General features: G+C 53.8%; 2 protein-coding genes across 7 annotated transcripts in view; one reads left to right on the top strand and one right to left on the bottom strand.

Annotated features, from left to right (window-relative positions):
• Positions 1–19,717, bottom strand: part of DFFA (DNA fragmentation factor subunit alpha) — a 401,378-nt gene that overhangs the window by 345,713 nt on the left and 35,948 nt on the right. The window contains exon 1 of one of the 2 annotated variants that reach the window (XM_060170926.1): positions 18,078–18,081. The exons of the other annotated variant lie outside the window; for it this stretch is intronic. The gene's annotated coding sequence lies outside the window, so the exon portion shown is untranslated. Of the gene's footprint in view, positions 1–18,077; positions 18,082–19,717 lie in introns of those variants that run through there. 2 annotated transcript variants of the gene reach the window in all.
• PEX14 (peroxisomal biogenesis factor 14) overlaps positions 1–19,717 on the top strand; it is a 154,258-nt gene that overhangs the window by 119,776 nt on the left and 14,765 nt on the right. For 3 of the 5 annotated variants that reach the window (XR_009544420.1, XM_060170923.1, XM_060170922.1), the window contains one exon: positions 5,073–5,204. The exons of the other annotated variants lie outside the window; for them this stretch is intronic. Coding sequence is in view for 2 of the 3 variants with exons in the window: in XM_060170923.1 (XP_060026906.1) it covers positions 5,073–5,204 (132 nt within the window). In the remaining variant the exon portion in view is untranslated. The remainder of the gene's footprint in view (positions 1–5,072; positions 5,205–19,717) is intronic. 5 annotated transcript variants of the gene reach the window in all.

Below are 19,717 nucleotides of genomic sequence, written 5' to 3'. Positions count from 1 at the left end.
AGAGAGGTGACCCTGGGTCCATGTGAGCCCTGGGCGGATCACCTGAGTTCTGTAAACAGAGGCCTTGAGATGGAGAGGAAGGGGAGCAGGACATGCCAGCCTTCGTCCATGGGCTGGGAGCCGAGCGCAGCCTGGGCAGGCGGGCAGGCGGGCGGGTGGGCGGGCGGGCAGACTTGCTGCCTTCCTCATCTCCAGGCTCCGCTCATCCCTGCCCTCCCGTCACTCCATGAGAAACTGACAGCAGTCACTCCTATGCCTGACACCTGCCTCTGGTCACCTGCAAAGGGCTCCGCTGGAGGCCGGAGCCAGTGATCATGAGGCTGGGGCGGGAGGCCTTCTGAGAAGCTGCTTTTGTCTGAACCGTGGGAAGGGACCTCTAGCCTGCAGGGGCCCTGACAGCCTGGAGGCCATGGCCAGGGAGACCAACAGGTTTGGTTTTGTTTGCATTTGAACAGAAACCTTAAGAGAAAGAAAACACATCTGTTGACCTTCTGGGGGCTAGAACTCTGCAGGTGCCATGACCCCGAGGCCCTGCCCTTGGGTGCCTCTTCCTCACCACACCGGAGGCAGGCGGTTGGCTTGTCTTGTTTCTCCTGTTCCGGAGAAAGTACGGGAAAGTGCTGTCCGGTGCAGCTTGTAAGGACTTCGCTTTGGGAAGTGAAGCCACGGACTGGGGGTGCTGGGGGCTGAGGCAGCCGTCCCAATCCCCACAGAGAGCTGGAGTGAGCTGTGGCCCTCAGCTCTGAGGCAGGGGTGTCTGTCTGTCCTGAACTGTGGGCCTCAGCTCTGAGGCGGGTGTGCTGTCTGTCTGTCCTGAACTGTGGCCCTCAGCTCTGCGGTGGGTGTCTGTCTGTCCGTCCTGAACTGTGGGTCTCAGCTCTGGAGACTGAGCAGTCCTCAAGGTGGGTGTCTGTCTCTCTGTCCTGAACTGCGGGCCTCAGCTCTGAGGTGGGTGTGCTGTCTCTCTGTCCTGAACTGCGGACCCTCAGCTCTGAGGACTGAGCAGTCCTCAAGGCGGGTGTCTGTCTCTCTGTCCTGAACTGCGGACCCTCAGCTCTGAGGACTGAGCAGTCCTCAAGGCGGGTGTCTGTCTCTCTGTCCTGAACTACGGACCCTCAGCTCTGAGGACCAGGCAGTCCTCAAGGCGGGCGTCTGTCTGTCTGTCCTGTTCGCTTTTGCAGTCCCTTATCTTGCCTTGTCCTCTGCACGCACTGCTAGCAAGTGGGCTAGTCACTGAGGGAACTTTCTCTGCTCTGCTGTGCTCTGGATCCAGATGCTTCTAAGTGTCTGGCCGCAGGTGAGGGGAGGGAGGGCTGGCGCTCTTGGAGGTGACATTGCCACATGGCTGGACAGCCCCCAGAGCACAGTGCTGGCTGGGTCAGATCAAGGCAGTGGATGCCCAGGCCAAAGAAAATTCTAGGCTTTACTGAAACCGGCTGATTGAAAGGCTGTAGCAGGAGGAGGGCTGGAGACAGAGGGGAAGGAAGGAGGGAAGGAGGGAGGGAGGGAGGAAGAGGCCGGCTGCCACAAGACGGTGGTGGGTGACACTCTGCTTCAGCTCCACGCAGACCCTCTGCGGCTAGATTATTCCTTGCAGATAGCAATCAGCTGGAAGGAAGTATGTGCGTCTAATTTGCATGAGATCATTTAAAACAAAACAAAAAAAGGTCTGCATTATCCAGGGTGGTAAACAAGACAGAGATGCCACTTCTAATGGCGCCTGGGCCCCAGCCCCAGAGTCAGTGCAGCCTGCGCAGCCGCATGTCCCCACCCCATTCCCTCTGACCTTCTGCAGCCGGCAAGGTTTGTCTCCGCCGCAGTGGCTGGGGACCAGATGTCTCGTGTGGGGGTGTGGGGTGAACCGCACTAGGAGCTGGTGCCCAGTCAGGTGAGCTGTGTTCTGAGAGAGGTCACACTGCCCCTTCGCCCTGCCGGCTCAAGGTGAAGCACCCCAGTCTGTCAGCAGAGTCCGGGCCTCCTGGTCTGAGCCACGGGCGCTGCAGAGGACGAGGAGACGGAGGCCAGCACCACAGTTGGGAGAGGGCTTGGGTCTCCTTGGGGCTAGCTGCTGGAGTGAGGCCAGGCTCTCTGCACTCTCTCTCTCGCTCGCTCGCTTGCTCGCTCTGCGAGTGTCTGACCGCCGTCTGGGTGTCACTTGCAGACAGGGTCTGGGGGGCACACCACAAAGAACACACGTTCTCGTCAGTGGGTGGGGGCCAGGACAGAGAAGAAGGACCTGGTCCCGACCTCTTCAGCAAGAGCCCACTCGCTGGCTAGTGGCCCTGCACCGCAGGATGAAGTGGCAACCGCCTTCTCATGGCCACGACCACACCCTGGCCAGAGTGATGTGAGCAGTTTATACCCTCCTTGTGCTTTGGGATTTTTTTTTTGTGTGTGTATGTGTAGTTTTAATTTATTTGTTTACTATGAGAGAGAAGGTGAAAGACATATCAGATATACTGTGTTCTGGCTTAAAAGTGATGCCAGGGATTGAACCTGGGCCCTTGTTTGTGTTTTTTTTAAGATGCTTTATTTATTGACTGGATAGAGACAGAGAGAAATTAGTTGATAGGAAGGGGAGAGGGAGAGAGGAGAGACACCTGCAGCCCTGCTTCACGGAGCTCACGAAGCTCCCCTGCAGGTGGGGCCTTGGTTCTTTAGCTGCTAAGTAGGGACAGTGTCAGGGGAGTGACGCAGATCTGAAGTCAGAATGTCCAGTGAAACTGTTAGGATATACTCACTTTTTTAAAGAAGAAAAATGACTTGTTTTATGTGACTGACCCAAAAGCCCGGCCTGGGAAACCAGGGACTGCAGAGTGCAGGCATCCAGCAGGCACATTTCTGGGAACAGGAGCGTGGAAGGAAGCCCGACGCCCTTTAAACCGGGCCCTGCATCGCGGCTCAGCTGCAGTAACAAGCAAGGCAAGGACCACGTAGGAAAGCAGGCTTCGCAGGGCCGGAGGGTGGAGCGGCGGGCAAGGAGCCCCGTCCCTTTAACCAGCCCCAGCTTCAGGCCCCAGTAAAGTCGGCTTTACTGGCTGTCCCCCTGCGCTAAGATCAGTGCACTTGTTTCTGTCTGCAAGAGCCAGAAGGGACAGCGAGATGCGACTGAGTGCTCCTTTTGGGAAAATCACCCTCATTTGCAGCCCGTGAAACTCCGCCTCATGCCAGTGACCCCCAGCCTGTGCCCACGTCGACGACAAGCCCTATCTCCTCCAGCAGCTCCCTTCCCACTCGGGGGGGGGGGGGGGAGCCGCACGCTGGGGCTCAGAAGAGCCGTGTTCTCAGTCCTGCCCCCATTCTTGCTGGGAGGTGGGCCTCCTATTAAGTCACCTCCTGTAGCGATCTTGCAGTCACGTCCCTACAACCCGCTGTCCGCTCTCCCTCTCTCCCTCTCTTTGCCTCCAGGGTTGCTGCTGGGGCTCAGTGCCAGCACTACAAATCCATCGCTCCTGGTGGCCATTTCCCCATTTTATTGGACAGGACAGAGAAATTGTGAGAGGAGGGTGAGATACAGAGGGAGAGAGAAAGACACCTGCAGCCCTGCTTCACCGCTTGTGAAGCGACCCCCCCCCCCCACACACACACAGGTGGGGAGCTGGGGCTCAAACCCGAATCCTTGCCCGGGTCCCTGAGCTTAGTACTGTGTGCACGTACTAAGCTCAGGGACGTACTAAGCACGTACGTAGCGGGCACCCCGCCCCCGCCCCCGACCCAGGATTCTCAGACTGTTGCTGTTGCTCCAGGAAGCGCTGTGAGTGGCCCCCTTTCACCCTGGCAACTTTGTCATCTGTGCTGGTGGCCCAGCAGCCTGGGGCTTCGTGGAGGTGTGGCCTTGCCTGCAGTGTCCTGCTTCACTGTGTGCGGAGGGCCGGAGAGGAGAGAGGAGGAAAGGCCTGCAGGCGCCAGCCTCTGTCCACCCGTGCAGGGTGTGGAGAGAGGGGCGGCTGCGGCTTTCCCGGCAGCCAGCACTGCGCAGGGTGGCGTGGGCTCCAGAGCAGCACCGTGCTTGTCTGTTAGCCCCCAGGCACCGTGCTTGGGAAGCTGCCGGCCGTCGGCCTCCCCGGGAGCAGATGCACCGTGCTGTGGGTCTCTACCGGAGAGCTGCCGGCCAAATGTGGAAAAGCTTTCGGCCGAGTGTTAAAAGCTCAGGCTCGCGGCCTGCCTGGATGTGGGTTCCCGGAACGGAACGGCTGGCGGCCGGAGTGACCTCCCACCCGCTTTCCCGGTCTGGGCGGCGGGAGCCCTTCCGAACAGTTTCCTTCCAAGCCGGCCGGCCATGCTTTCACTGGCCTCTTAGGCCGCGCTGGGCAAATCTCCTCCACGTGTCGTGGCCACTACAGATGGCAGCCGGCTGTTTCCCGACGGCCATGCGCAGCGCGGCGCGGCCGGGAGTGTCGGGAGGACCGACCGGGAGGAGCGGGAGGGAAGAGCTCGCCCAGGGCCAGGCTGCGGCGCGGCGGGCGAGGGGAGTCGCCCCTAAGTTTGGGTCTGGCCTTGTTTTGATCTGCTCCCTCGTTTTATTTTCTCCTTTACATTCTGTATCCCATTCATACTAATCACAGTCGGTCCTGATTTTCCTTTTTATTTCTGCATTTGTCATAAAATAAAGCAAATTATTCCCGTCTTCGGAAACGATCTAGACTAATTAGTCGTCTCACCCAATAATTAGTTTTTGTTTCCCTGTCTGTTTTCATGCATTATTGTTAGTTTTCTCCCCTCTTTTTTTAACGCCATTACAGATTAAAATGAGCCACATTTGCAGTTGATGGTATCTGTTTTCGGGGGAAGAACGGAGAATTGCAGTACAGAGCAACTTCAGAAGCAGCAATAAACTCCAGGATAAATTAAGGGAATGGAATGAGCCACATTTGGAAGCAGTGTTGAGGCTAATATTCTGTCGCTTAAGGTTAAATTGCAGCTGAGAGCGGTTCTAGAGAATCTGAAATCGGGGAGGCAGCCCTGCAGAGTGCTGGGTGTCCTGCGACTCCAAAGGCCTTTTCTCAGTGAGACTTTGTTGTGGGGTGGTGGCTAAAGGCATTCATCTGAAATGACGTCTTCTTCTCCCACAGGACTGACCGACCAAGAGATAGACTTGGCCTTCCAGCACTCGGGCACGGCCGCCGATGAGCCGTCAGCTTTGGGCCCAGCCGGCACCCAGGTGGCCCCCGTCCAGCCCCCACACCTCACCCCCCAGCCCCACAGTAAGTCACCTGCTCCTACTCTCTTGCCTTCAGTAAGATTCAGGACACGGCCAGCCAGGAGAAACGGGGGGGGTCACAGCAAGCATCTAGGCTTCTCCAAAAGAGCGTGACCCCCCCCCCCATCTCCTTGACAAACTTTTAAATACGTGACAGAGGTTTAAGATGATGCAGGGTCAGAACGTACATCTTATGGTGTTGCTTTAAGGGATTTGGTTATAAGCAAGGATCCACCAGAGTATATTGGCCCAGGCTCCATTTTCTTATTCCAGTGTTTTTGCATGTTATTGTTTCACTGATATTTATTTTACATCAGCGTCTGATCGTTTTGCTCACTGAAATAACTCGCCTCCTAATTTTATTTTTAAAAGTTAAAATTAGGAGAGTCAGGCTGGCTTTCCTTTCCTTCCTCCCATCCCCTTCCTTCCTTCCTTCCTTCCTTGCTTGCTTCCCTCCTTCCTTCCTTGAACTGGCTATGAAATGTATATCTGTGTAGTGCAGTATACTAGGAAATTTCAGACTAAAGCACAAGATCCTTCTGAACACTGTTTTTGTTATTACATGAGAACATGGCCCATGGGTTTTTTTTTTCGTTTTTTTTCCCTTACAAAAGCTACTTTAAGGATATATGTTTTCCAAACTAGTAATAAGTGCTCCTCTCCTAATAACAGCTGGAACACTTCTTTAAATGATTTTTAAAAGTCCAAAGGGGACTCAGAGTTAGTGTACTGGTTATCCCAAAGGCTTCCATGCCTGACTGGGAGGCCCCAGTTCTGTCCCTGCACCACTGTGAGCTCAGAGCTGAGCACTGCTCCGGTCTAGAAATCATTAAAAAGGTCAAGATTTGTTTTTACACAGGCCGCAGTGTGCAAGGGCCCAGGTTCAAGCCCCTGGTTCCCACCTGCCAGGGGAGCTCTATGAGCCATGAAGCAAGGCTGCATGTGTCCTCCTACACCTTTGTCTCCCCCTTTCTCTCAGTTTCTCAATCTCTATCCAAAATACATAAATAATTAAATTTTTTTTTTAAAAAAGGTTAGGATTGGAGCCGGGCACTAGTGCAGTGGTTTAATCGTACGTAGTGCAAAGCTCAAGGATCCCGGTTTGAGCTCCTGGCTCTTCACCTGTGGGGACGGTGGGGGTTGCTTTGCAAGCCGTGAAGCAGGTCTGCAGGTGTCTTATCTTTTCTGTCTCCATCTGTGTTTCCCTCCTCTCTTGATTTCTTGTAAGAGATGTTTTTAAAATTTAATTTAATTTATTTATTTTCTCTTTTGTTGCCCTGTTGTTTTATTGTTGTTGTGATTGATGCCATCGTTGTTGGATAAGACAGAGAGAAATGGAGAGAGGAGGGGAAGACAGAGAGGGGGAGAGACAGACAGACACCTGCAGACCTGCTTCACCGCCTGTGAAGCGACTCCCCTGCAGGTGGGGAGCCGGGGGCTCGAACCAGGATCCTTACGCCGGTCCTTGCGTTTTGTGCCACGTGCGCTTAACCACTGTGCTACCGCCGGACTCCTCTCTCGATTTCTTTCTGTCCTATCCAACAGCAACCACAAGAATGGAAAAAAGATGGCCTCCAGGAGCAGTGGATTTGTAGTGCAGGCACCAAGCCCCAGCAATAACCCTGGAGGCAAAAAAAAAAAAAAAGGGTTAACATGTACTCCAGAGCTATGGAAGATAGCTGTTACGTCGATTCCATGTGACTCAGTCTTGAACTTATCATCTTTCATAACACCTTTTCAACAGTTACTTTCATTTTAATCCATCTCAGAAGTTACATGTTTTACAAAACACAATTGAAAACATTGCTTGAGAGCTGCATGGTGGTATACTTGGTTGAGCGCATATGTGCAAGGACCTGGGTTCAAGCCCCTGGTCCTCACCTGCAGGAGGGAAGCCTCACGAGTGGTGAATCCAGGCTGCAGGGGTCTCTCTCTCCCTCTCCGTCTCCCCCTTTCATGTCAGTTTCTTTCTGTCTCCATTCTGTACATAAGACATTTAGAGAAACTGCTTAACATCAGATTTTGAAATGCAAGATTCGTGTGGCTTCCCCAGGCAGGATTAGAGCTGCCTCCTCAGCCTAGTTTTGCCTCACCGAGTCTCCCTGGCTCAGCCCCTGCTGGGGAGACAGTCTGGCGCCGGGCCGAGCTGTGGGCCGGAATCCCCTTGGTGTCACTGGTCTCAGCTGAACCGTGGCTTCTCCTTTGCTTCTGGGAGAAGGCCGCACGGTGCGAACAGTTCACGGCACACGCTGATTGACTGCATTTAAGGTCACCTCGTCCGACACACCGTTGGCTTGTGTGACTCTCGGGCCGGCGCTCAGTCACAGACATCCTGTCTGGGCGTCTGCAGCGGAAGCCACACTAGTGAGCCTGGGACTCGCTGCCCCTTCTGGTCAGCGTTCTTTCTGCTCGCTTGTGTTTGCTCTGGGTCCCTCCGCAGCCCTTCCCCTTTCATTTGTAACTGGAGACCGAGTCTCAGCACTCTGGAGTGGCATCCCTGGGCCCAGCCGTTGACTGCCATTCGTGGAGAATGGGCAGTGGCAGCTGGAATGCAGCGTTCTCTGAGATGCACATCTGTTTATTCCAGCTGTTTCCTCCTGCAGCTTAACGCCAAACAGGTCTCTAAGCTACTTGGGGACTTCTTGCTCAGGACAAGTCGCTCTGGCTGCTGATAGTCAGCCTAAGGCCTCGTGTGGTGTGTCTGCCGCCTTTAGCGCACCGAGGGTTAATGCTCCGTCTTCTTGACAGAGGCGGGAGGACAGGTGGGCAGGAGGGCCGTCCACTCACCTGCATCGTTTCTCCATCTGGATCCCTCTGAGAAAACGCTTACCTATGGAGGTGCTTAGGTAGTAGTGTTTCCAAGAGTCTCACAGACCTAAAAATGAAGTGCGTCTTCTTGGAGAGAGATTTCTTCTGGCTCTGATGCTGTTATAAAAACAGTGGTGATTTTAAATACCTGTAGTTTTCAGTGATCACCTTGGACTTCATTCTCCTGGTACTGTTACACTACTCAGTGGCACCTTCAGTTGGGGGGGGTGTGGGGGGAGACTTTACTTTTTTCCTTCTGTACTTTTGGCAAGAGGTGTCAAAACTGCTCCAAAAAAAAAAAAGCTTGATTTTGATTAATATAGAGAAACAAGACTTTGCCTGACTGATAATAAAACTGATAAATGACATTTGAATTACTTGTAGCGGTAATTTATTACATAAAATATCTTTTATTTGACATGTGATTAGTGGCCAGAAGCATCACTCAATCTGACTAGTTTAAACATGTTCTGAAATGAACCCCAGTAAAAACCAGAGCTGTCTGCTGCTGGCGTCATGAAATATACTGATCCTGGAGTGAAGGAAAAAACCCGACTTTAAATATTTAAATGATTAATTGGGTTTATATATTTTTTTACCTTTCTAACCCCCTTAATTACAAGCAAACTCAGGGGAGTTTCTGAACTAGGTGTGTAATCTGCATGCCTGTCACCAAGGCATTGTCTCCATCTGGGAGGAATTTATGGCCTCCACTTGTATGTTCCTGCCCCCTTCACATCTGGAGCCTGGCAGCCCTTTCTGCCCTATTCCGTAGCTTTTAACGGCCAGTCTGTCTCTGAGCAGGTCTACAGAGTGAAGTTCTCGGGGCTCAGCCCCGGGTCCGAGCTCCAGTACCCTTGTGGGGACCCAGCCCAGTGCCCTAGGACTGCCACCTTGGAACTGGGCCCCCTCCCCTCCCAGCTGGTAGCAAATGTCCTCCTCAGGAAAAACTGTTTTCGTAGCTGAGCTCTTGGTCGACTGCGTTCGACCTTGAGCTGTTTGTAAACGCCCGTGTCAGCAAAGAGGATTCCAGACCTCCCAGAACACCCCAGCTAGGGCTCCCCAGCACTTAGTTGGCACCAACAGTGTGCTTAGCACAGTGTAACGGGATGCAGAACATGAGCTCTGAGGCTCTCACAGGCTCTCTGGGAAAGACCAGATGAACGTTAGAGAGAAGGATATCAACCAGGAGATACCACAGTGGTCATGCAAGAGAGGAGGAGGAGGAGGCGGGGGAGGAAAGTCATGTCTGGGGCACCACCGTAAGCTAAAGCTGAACGGTGCTCTGGTGGTTTTTTTTTTTTTTTTTTTTTTTTGTTAAGAAAAGTATAATGATATAAGACATTGTGAATTAATGCCAGAATTAATTATACAGACAAGAATTTCCTCAAGAATACAGAAAAGAGAAAAATTAATGTGGGCTGGAGAAGTCAGGAAGGCTTTGTGAAGGTGGTAAAAAGTTGACATGGGGGGGGATGGTATGTCGGGCAGAACTTAGGAAAAGTCAGGCAAAATCTGACGTCCTCTTTGCCCTGTTGGGCTGTTGTTTTTCTTTTTTCTTTTTCTTTTTCGCCTCCAGGGTTACTGCTGGGGCTCAGTGCCTGCACCATGAATCCACTACTCCTGGGGGCCATTTTTCCCCCTTTTGTTGCCCTTGTTGTTATAGCCTTGTTGTGGGTATTATTGTTGTTGTTGATGTCCTTCGTTGTTGGATAGGACAGAGAGAAATGGAGAGAGGAGGGGAAGACAGAGGGGGAGAGACAGACAGACACCTGCAGACCTGCTTCACCGCCTGTGAAGCGACTCCCCTGCAGGTGGGGAGCCGGGGGCTCGAACAGGGATCTTTACCCTGGTCCTTGCGTTTTGCGCCACCTGCGCTTAACCCGCTGCGCCCCTGCCCGACCCCCGGGCTGTTGTTTCTCTTCAGCCTCGAGTCAGGAGTCAAAATGTATTTGCAAGTGTGGTGCCTGCGGGACCGCCTCCTAGACCCCAGCCTCACCATTGTTTTTCTAGAGCATTTAAATGTTTTATTGCTTAATGATAGTTATTAGATAGAGGCAGAGAAAAATCAAGAAGGAAAGGTGGAGATGGAGGAGAGCGACAGAGAGACGCCTGCAGTCCTGCTTCACCACTTGTGAAGTCTCCCCTGCAGGTGTGGACCAGGGGCTTGGACCCGGGTCCTTGGACTTGGTGACATGGGCTCAGTCAGGCACACCACCACCCGGCTCAGCCAATATTCTTACACACACAGTCCAGTTACGCTGCAGTCATGGAGCGGTGGCATGTTGGCATAGGGCAGAGACCACCCTGAGGCGGCTGGCCACACCTGGCCACACCTGGCCGTCTGCACCTGGCCAGCTCACTCCGAGCTCCAAGGCTGTCAGCTCACCCACCGGTCTCCTCCCTTACCTCTCTCTTCTCCCTCCTTCACCGTCCCTCTCTTGCCCCTCTCCCTTCCTTCCTTCCTCCCTCCCTCCCTCCCTCCTTCCCTCCTTCCTCCCTTCCTTCTCCCTCTCCTTTTTTAAAAATGTGCTTTATTTATCTATTTTTGCTGGAGACAGAGAAATAGAGAGGGAAGGGGAGACAGGGAGGGAGAGAGAGACACCTGCAGCCCTGCTTCCCTGCTCATGAAGCTTCTCCCCTGCAGATGGGGTCTGGGGGACTGGGCGGCCACAGGGAGCCACTTGCTGTTGCTGCCAGTGGACCTGGTCTGGCCTTCTGGAGTTTTATGGAAACGGGACCACACGGCACCTTCATGTCTGGCTTCTCCCAGCCACGTGGGGCAGGTGGCCGTGCATATCAGGGCTCCCTCCTCTGTCTGCTGAGTGGTGTTTGCTGATCCCTCACTGCCCGACGACTTGGCCGTTTCTAGTCCTGAATCACTGCTCACAAAGCTGCTGTGACCGTCTTGTAGGGCAGTGCCAAGGAGCTGCTGTGCGGCATGCCAAGTGTAACTAAGTTCACCAGGAAGCGGCCAGCTGGTTTCCAGAGTGGTTATCCTGTGGACGTCTCCAGCCACAGCGCCTGGGAACTCTGGTGGCTGAGTGCAGACCCTCGTTGACAGCTGGCATCTTAGCCTTCCTGATCTGGGCAGTCTCAGCGTTTGTGGTGATGCCCACAGTGGCTTAGGAAGTGATTCTGTGATGTCTGTGCCGCTAGGCACCATCTTTGCTTGCTGCCCTTTGCACGTCCTGTGAAGCACCTCTTCCATCTTGATTATTAAAAGAACACTCACACACACACTCATACACATTCACACACACACACTCACACACACACTCATACACACACTCACACACACTCATACACACACTCACACACACACACAACACTCATACACACACTCACACACACACTCACACAACACTCATACACACACACTCGCACAATACACTCATGCACACACACACTTACACACACACACTCACACACACACTCACATACACACTCATACACACTGACACACACTCATACACACACACATACACACACACTCATACACACACACACACTCACACAATACACTCATACACACAAACACTAATACACACTCATACACACACACACTCATATACATATACACAGACTCACACAATACACTCATACACACACACTCACACTAACACTCACACACACACTCACACACACACTCACACACATACACACACTCAAACACGCACTCATACACACACACACACACTCATACACTCACACACACTCACACAATACACTTATACACACACACTCACACTCACATACTCATACACACACACTCACACACACACTCACACACTCATACACACACTCACACACAATACACTTATACACACACACTCACACACTCATACACACACACACTCACACACACACACTCACACACATATACACACACTCACACAAACTCATTCGCACACATACACACTCACACACACTCACACACGCACACACACATAGACACTCACACACATACACACTCACACACTCACACACACATACACACTCACACCCACACACTCACACATACCCACACACACACTCAAACACACTAATACACACAACTCACACACACACTCATACACACTCACACAATACACTCATACACACTCACAGTCACACACACACTCACACAGTCATACACACAAACACACACACTCATACACACACACTCACACACACACTCATACACACACACACACACACACACTCACAGACACACTCACTCACACAACCACACACACACACTCACACACACACACACACATACTCACACACACACACACACACACTCATACACACTCTCACACACACACTCACACACACACTCACACAAACTCACACATTCATAAAAACACACATACACTCACACACACACTCATACAAAGACACATTCACACACACTCACACACACTCACACAAACAGACACTCACACACACACTCACACACACTCTCACACACACACTCACACAAACTCACACATTCATAAAAACACACATACACTCACACACACTCACACAAACACAGACACTCACACACACACACACACACACACTCAGAAACACTCACACACACTCACACACTCACACACACTCTCACACAAACTCACACACACTCACACACACACACTCACCGACACTCACACACACTCACACACACAGTCACACACACTCAACACACAGTCACACACACTTACACACTCACACACACTCACACACACAAACTCACACACTCACACACTCATTCTCACACACACACTTACACTCACACACACTCACACACACTCACTCACACACACACTCACACACACACACTCACATACACACACTCACTCATACACTCACACACTCACACACACTCACACACTCATACACACACACTCACACACACACACACTCATGCACACTCACACACACTCACACACCAACACACTCACTCACACACACACTCACACACTCACACACACACTCACTCACACACACTCACACACTCACACACACTCATACACACAGTCATACACACACACTCACACACTCATACACATACACACACATACACACTCACACACACTCATACACACACTCACACACATATACTCACACACACACTCACCTACACACACACACTCACACACACACTCACACACACCCCCCCACACACACTCACTCCCACACTCACACACACACACACTCACACACACACACTCAAACACACTCACACCCACACACACACACTCACCACACACACACTCACACACTCACACACCCACACACACACTCACACACTCACTCCCACACTCACTCACACACACACACACACAGTCACACACTCACACTCACACACACACACTCACACACTCACACTCACACTCACACACACAGTCATACACACACACACACACTCATACACACACTCACACACACAAACTAACACACTCACACACACACCCACACAAATACTCTCTCACACACACATACACTCATAACCACACTCACACACACACACACACACACACACACACTCACTCCCAAACTCACTCACCTCACACACTCACACTAACACACACACTCACACACACACTCACACACTCACACACACTCACACACACACAGTCATACACACACACTCACACACACACACACACACACACACACACACACACACACACACACACACACACACACACACACCTTTTTCTTCTCCCCCCAGGATTCTTGTTGATGTTTTATGGCCAATGTGATTCCACGGCTCCCCCTTCCCTTTCTCTTTAGACAGAAGCTTCTGTGAAGCCAGCGGTCTGGCAGCCCCCATGGTCGTTTGTCCCGGGCTGGACCGGGCTCAGTGCTCACAGTATGTCCTGCCTCCTCCCCGGGCTCAGTGCTCACAGCATGTCCTGCCTCCTCCCCGGGCTCAGTGCTCACAGCATGTCCTGCTTCCTCCCCGGGCTCAGTGCTCACAGTATGTCCTGCCTCCTCCCCGGGCTCAGTGCTCACAGCATGTCCTGCCTCCTCCCCGGGCTCAGTGCTCACAGCATGTCCTGCCTCCTCCCCGGGCTCAGTGCTCACAGCATGTCCTGCCTCCTCCCCGGGCTCAGTGCTCACAGCATGTCCTGCCTCCTCCCCGGGCTCAGTGCTCACAGCAAGTCCTTCCCTTCCCCGGGCTCAGTGCTCACAGCATGTCCTGCCTCCTCCCCGGGCTCAGTGCTCACAGCATGTCCTGCCTCCTCCCCGGGCTCAGTGCTCACAGCATGTCCTGCCTCCTCCCCGGGCTCAGTGCTCACAGCATGTCCTGCCTCCTCCCCGGGCTCAGTGCTCACAGCATGTCCTGCCTCCTCCCCGGGCTCAGTGCTCACAGCATGTCCTGCCTCCTCCCCGGGCTCAGTGCTCACAGCATGTCCTGCCTCCTCCCCGGGCTCAGTGCTCACAGCATGTCCTGCCTCCTCCCCGGGCTCAGTGCTCACAGCATGTCCTGCCTCCTCCCCGGGCTCAGTGCTCACAGCATGTCCTGCCTCCTCCCCGGGCTCAGTGCTCACAGCATGTCCTGCCTCCTCCCCGGGCTCAGTGCTCACAGTATGGCCCAGAACTCCATGGCCAGCACACCGCTCCTGGCAGCTGGATTTTGTCTTTCTATTTTGGAGAAAAAAAGTGAGAAGTTGAGAGGGAATGGGAGATAGAAGGAAAAAGAGAGACACCTGCAGCTTTGCTTGCCTGCTTGCGAAGCTTCCCTAGGGTTTGAACCCGGGTCCTTACGCATGTCAATGTGTGCTCTCTACTGGGTACGTCGTGACCCAGTCCCGCACATGTTCACTGATAACCTCCCTTCCAGCTCACTCTTTCTCTCACTGTGAGTTTATCTTTTCTGGATATTTTCTGGATATTATCTTTTCCAGATATTTCAGTCTTTCTCTCACTGTGAGTTTATCTTTTCTGGATATTTCTGGATATTCTGGGGCCATGCAACACATGTCACTCCTGATGTCTGCCGCTCTTACTTTCTGTGATGACTTAGAGGTTCACCCATGTTGTAGTGTGTAACACTGCTTTTCTTTGCTGAGTAGTATTCCATTGCGTGGACATTTATCTACCGTGTGGACATTTCAGTTGTCACCAGTTTCATCCAACATGAACCATGACACTCAAAACGTCTGTTAACAACCCTACATGAACTTGTTAAATTTAGGTCACATGACAGTTTTATTCTCTGGGGCACTACTTTAAAAATATAGTTATATTTTGAGAGAGAGAGAGAGAAAGAAGGAGGCCAGGGCAGTGGTCTAGAACCCAGGGCCTCGTGTCAGAGCTTTACCTTTGAGTCAGCTCCCACGACTGATTATTTAAAAATTCTTTTACTAAGATTCATCAGTTTTTAGTATACTCTGTTAGTAAAAGTTCTGTCTTTTGGAAGTTTCATGTATTTTTTTCAAGCAGAGTGTGCGTGTGTGTCTGGTCTTCTTGCCTTACAATTAGATTAGTTATGTATTATTATATATTTAACATATATCTATTATATGTTCATGTATATATTTCTTAGTATTGACCCAAGTTATCCACACACAAGACAATAGTAAATAGCTATTATAGACTTTGTGAGAAACGTATGTTCCTGTTACATCTCCCTTAACCCCTCCACTTGCTCTCCCCAGTCCTTGAACACGTGTTTTCATCACTTTGAATTCTTCACGACCGACAAAGGGAATGTTGAGAGTGGCTTGGGGAGGGGCACAGTGGAGAAAGCTTTGAAACTAAAAGCACGAGGCCTGGAGTTTGATCCCTGGCATTGCACATGCCAGAGAGCTGCTCTGGTTCTCTCTGTGTGTCCTTACTAAATAAATGAATTTCAAAAAATCTTTTAAAAATTCACAAAATATAAAAAATACAAAAAAGGCTAAAAGTCAAAAATCTTGCCGTCCGTGTTATCCGTGGCCGCAGAGCTGCGGTCCGTCACGCTGGTGTCTTCAGATGCCTGTCCACCGCGTCTGCAGGGTCTTGCTGTGCGCCCTCACCACAGAGGCCTTGGACTCGCTCGCTGTTTTGTTGATAGTGTGTCCGTCCGTCCGTCTGTCACGAGTCCGTTGTTGTTGTGTCCCAGTGGGAATGTGGGTCCAGACTCCCTTCCCCACGTGGAAACCCAGTTGTCCAGCTCATCCTCTCCCCACAGCCACCTCGGTCTCTGTCAGCCTGGCTCTGTATCTGGGCGCGTCTGAATCTTCAGGTTAGAGTCTGTGAGTGCCGCCGTGGGTGTGCCCCTCGCATCCTCCCCGTGGACAGTGAGAGGTCATCTTCAGGGCGCTTACTCAGGTGAAGACAGGCTTTGCACCCAGGTGCCGGAGGCCCTCGGCCTTGGGGAGATTGTCCTGCCGCCACCTCTGCCTTCAGCTCACCTTCCGCCCCCAGCGAGCAGGGCTCCCCCAGGCTGGCGTGACCCGGCCATGGCTGTGGGAGAGTCTGCCTCCCACCTCGGTTCAGGCTGCTGTGAGAAGCGACCAGGCTGGCCAGTGGGTAGAGCCCTGGCTCAGGCTCTGGGTGTGGAAGGGCACGGTGAGGCCCGGGGTCGTCTCTGCAGGTGGCTCCAGGTCCCCGGCCAACCTTTACCAGACTGGAGAAGCCCCGTGGTTTCAGGCCCTGTTGGTCTGCTTCTAATTCTGCTTCTAAGACCCCTTCTGTTTTGATCATCACGTTAGGTTCGTTTGCATTGCTTAACGCTATGGTCTATTTACATAATCACTGCTTTACCTGAGACCTGCACTGGTTTAATCCCCATTGGTTCGTGCTCTTTTTCCACTCCGCCCCCTCTCCTAGTCACATCCTTTTTGTCATCGTTTAATCCCCACTGGTTTGCACAGTTTTTTCCTTCTCCCCGCCCCCTATCCTACGTAATTCCTCTTCCGACCTGACACTTCCGCCTCAGGAGTCATAAAGGACAGGATTTTCTAATGGAGAGAGTTAGGTAGATTGTACTGCACTCCTGCTCATCAATAAAGACTGAACTGCATTCCCAGCTCAGCCATGAGACCCTGGTTGTCTCTCTCCCGCCCGTGAAGCTAGCGCAGCATCTGGCGCCTGAACAGAGACTGGCAGGGCCCCACGCAGAAGCCTGCGCCCGGCGGAGTCCTGCCTGCTGGCCGAGGGCTCCCGGGTGGTGAGCTCACAGAGCAGGACTGCCGGCTGGTGCCCACGTGCCTGAGGGCCTGGGTGCAGCTCTTCTGCCCTGGCACGGCCTGCTGGCAGAGGCCTCATCTAAAACCTGAGTCTTTGGGCAGACAGGCCCCCGTGGAGAACCAGAGCTTAAGCTCGGCTGATGGGATCAAGCCCTTGACCGGCTGGCGGAGCGCTGGGCGTGACAGGCTGCACACGACTCTCTGACCTGCTGCCCGGGCCCGAGGGCACCCCCAGAAGCAAGGCCCGTCACCACGCCAGCCGTCTCCGCGCCACCCTCTACAAGATGCCTCGACCTGGCTGTGGGGAGAGCGCTGCCTTCCAGTGAGTGAGCGCCTGCTGGTGTGGACGCCCGACCCCAGCGAAGGGAGCCATCACTGTCCCGGGCCGGCCTTGGCTGCACTCGAGAGGAGGAAAGCAGCGGTCGGGGGCACCGCACCTGTGATGCTGGGCTGCGTGTCCAGGACAGCACTTGCTCCCAGATGTGTGGGGGCGGGGAAGGAGGCCCTGAAGAATGAATCACATCATTGATCGATTAATTAACTAATTAATTTTCGGCTGCCGCCAAGGTTTACTGTACACATCCACTGCTCACAACAGCCGTTTTTTCCTGGGTTTTTTTCCCCCTCTATTTTCTTTTTTTATTAGATAGGACAGAGAGAAACTGAGAGGGAACAGGAGATAGAAAGACAGACGCCTGCAGCCGTGCTTCGATTCATGAAGTGGGCCCCCTGCAGGTGGGGAGCGGGGGGCTCGAACCCTGGCCCTTGCAATTGGTAATGTGTGCACTTAACCAGGTGCACCACTGCCTGGCCACCTGAGGCTTTTAAAAAGTGCTTTCATGCCACTCCCCTCACTCCTGAACCAGCAAGGAGAGCCGCCCCACCTCCCGCCCTTGACAGAACCCTTCTGGCTTCCTCAGGGCTGCGTGGAGGGGGCCGTGACTCGCAGGTTCTGCCCGCATCTGCCCGTGGGCCTGCCCTGGGCCTAGGCATCCCGCGCCCTCGCCAGAGTGGGCGGCACCGTGTCGCTGAGGGCACTCCTGTGGCCTGGCACCTCAGTAGACGAGGGCTGCCTCACGTCTCAGCTGAGTTTTCCTCCTCCCTCCTTTCGCCACAAGACAGAATCACATCCCACCCCCCAAAACGAGCACAGTGGCATTTCAGCTCCTTGTCTTTATAGAGTCTCTGAACTTTGGAAAGATCATGCTGGTCCCTCTTCATCAATAATGAAAGCGGGGCAGTAAAATGCTCCCAGTGTGCATTGGCAGACCAGGAGAGCCGTCGGGTGAAGGACGAACGCACAGGTGGCCGTGCTCTTGAGGGGGGGATGCCTTGGATGTGTTGGCAGCTGCCGCAGGCCCGGTCCCGGGGCTCTGGGCACAGGCCAGGCACAGGCGTCCAGCAGGTGGGTGGCCTTCACCCGACAGCTGTTTCTGTTAGGGTTGCGGTGGATGTTCAGGACTCTCAGCCTCTTGGCCAGATCGGGTGTTGGCCTCCGGTGAGCGTCTGGCTTAGGCCCCCACCCCGTGGGACGTGCTCCGGGGTGAGGGCAGCATGGGGGCTGCTCTGGGCGTGGGTGGCAGTCCTCTGGCTGGGTGGGTCTGTGTGAGTGGGCTGCCATGTGATGCTCCCTCGACACACCAGAGGGGGGCTGTGGGGTCGGTGGGACTCGGTTGGCTGGCTTTTCAGGGCCAAGTGAGAGTTCTGCCTGTGGCCTCAGAGCTCTGTTAGGGCTGGTGTTCGGATCACGCCACTGTAGGCTGCAGGGGCAACACTTCCTCCCAGAGCCGGGGAGGGGGCACAGGAGGGCAGGGCAGCGGTCACCCAGCCCAGAGCCTGTGGGGGCACAGGTGGGCAGGCCAGTCCTTACCCAGCCAGATCCTGTGGGGGCACAGGTGGGCAGGCCAGTCCTTACCTAGCCAGATCCTGGGGGGCACAGGTGGGCAGGCCAATCCTTACCCAGCCAGATCCTGTGGGGGCACAGGTGGGCAGGCCAGTCCTTACCCAGCCAGATCCTGGGGGGCACAGGTGGGCAGGCCAGTCCTTACCTAGCCAGATCCTGGGGGGCACAGGTGGGCAGGCCAATCCTTACCCAGCCAGATCCTGTGGGGGCACAGGTGGGCAGGCCAGTCCTTACCCAGCCAGAGCCTGTGGGGGGCACAGGTGGGCAGGCCAGTCCTTACCCAGCCAGATCCTGGGGGGCACAGGTGGGCAGGCCAGTCCTTACCCAGCCAGATCCTGGGGGGCACAGGTGGGCAGGCCAGTCCTTACCCAGCCAGAGCCTGTGGGGGGCACAGGTGGGCAGGCCAGTCCTTACCCAGCCAGAGCCTGTGGGGGGCACAGGTGGGCAGGCCAGTCCTTACCCAGCCAGAGCCTGGGGGGCACAGGTGGGCAGGTCAGTCCTTACCCAGCCAGATCCTGGGGGGGCACAGGTGGGCAGGCCAGTCCTTACCCAGCCAGATCCTGTGGGGCACAGGTGGGCAGGCCAGTCCTTACCCAGCCAGATCCTGGGGGGCACAGGTGGGCAGGCCAGTCCTTACCCAGCCAGAGCCTGTGG

Source organism: Erinaceus europaeus, chromosome 13 (assembly GCF_950295315.1).
Source record: "Erinaceus europaeus chromosome 13, mEriEur2.1, whole genome shotgun sequence".
In the NCBI taxonomy this organism is placed as follows: Eukaryota; Metazoa; Chordata; class Mammalia; order Eulipotyphla; family Erinaceidae; genus Erinaceus; species Erinaceus europaeus.
The sequence above is the reverse complement of the archived record's forward strand: the minus strand, read 5'-3'. Positions and strand labels throughout refer to the sequence as shown.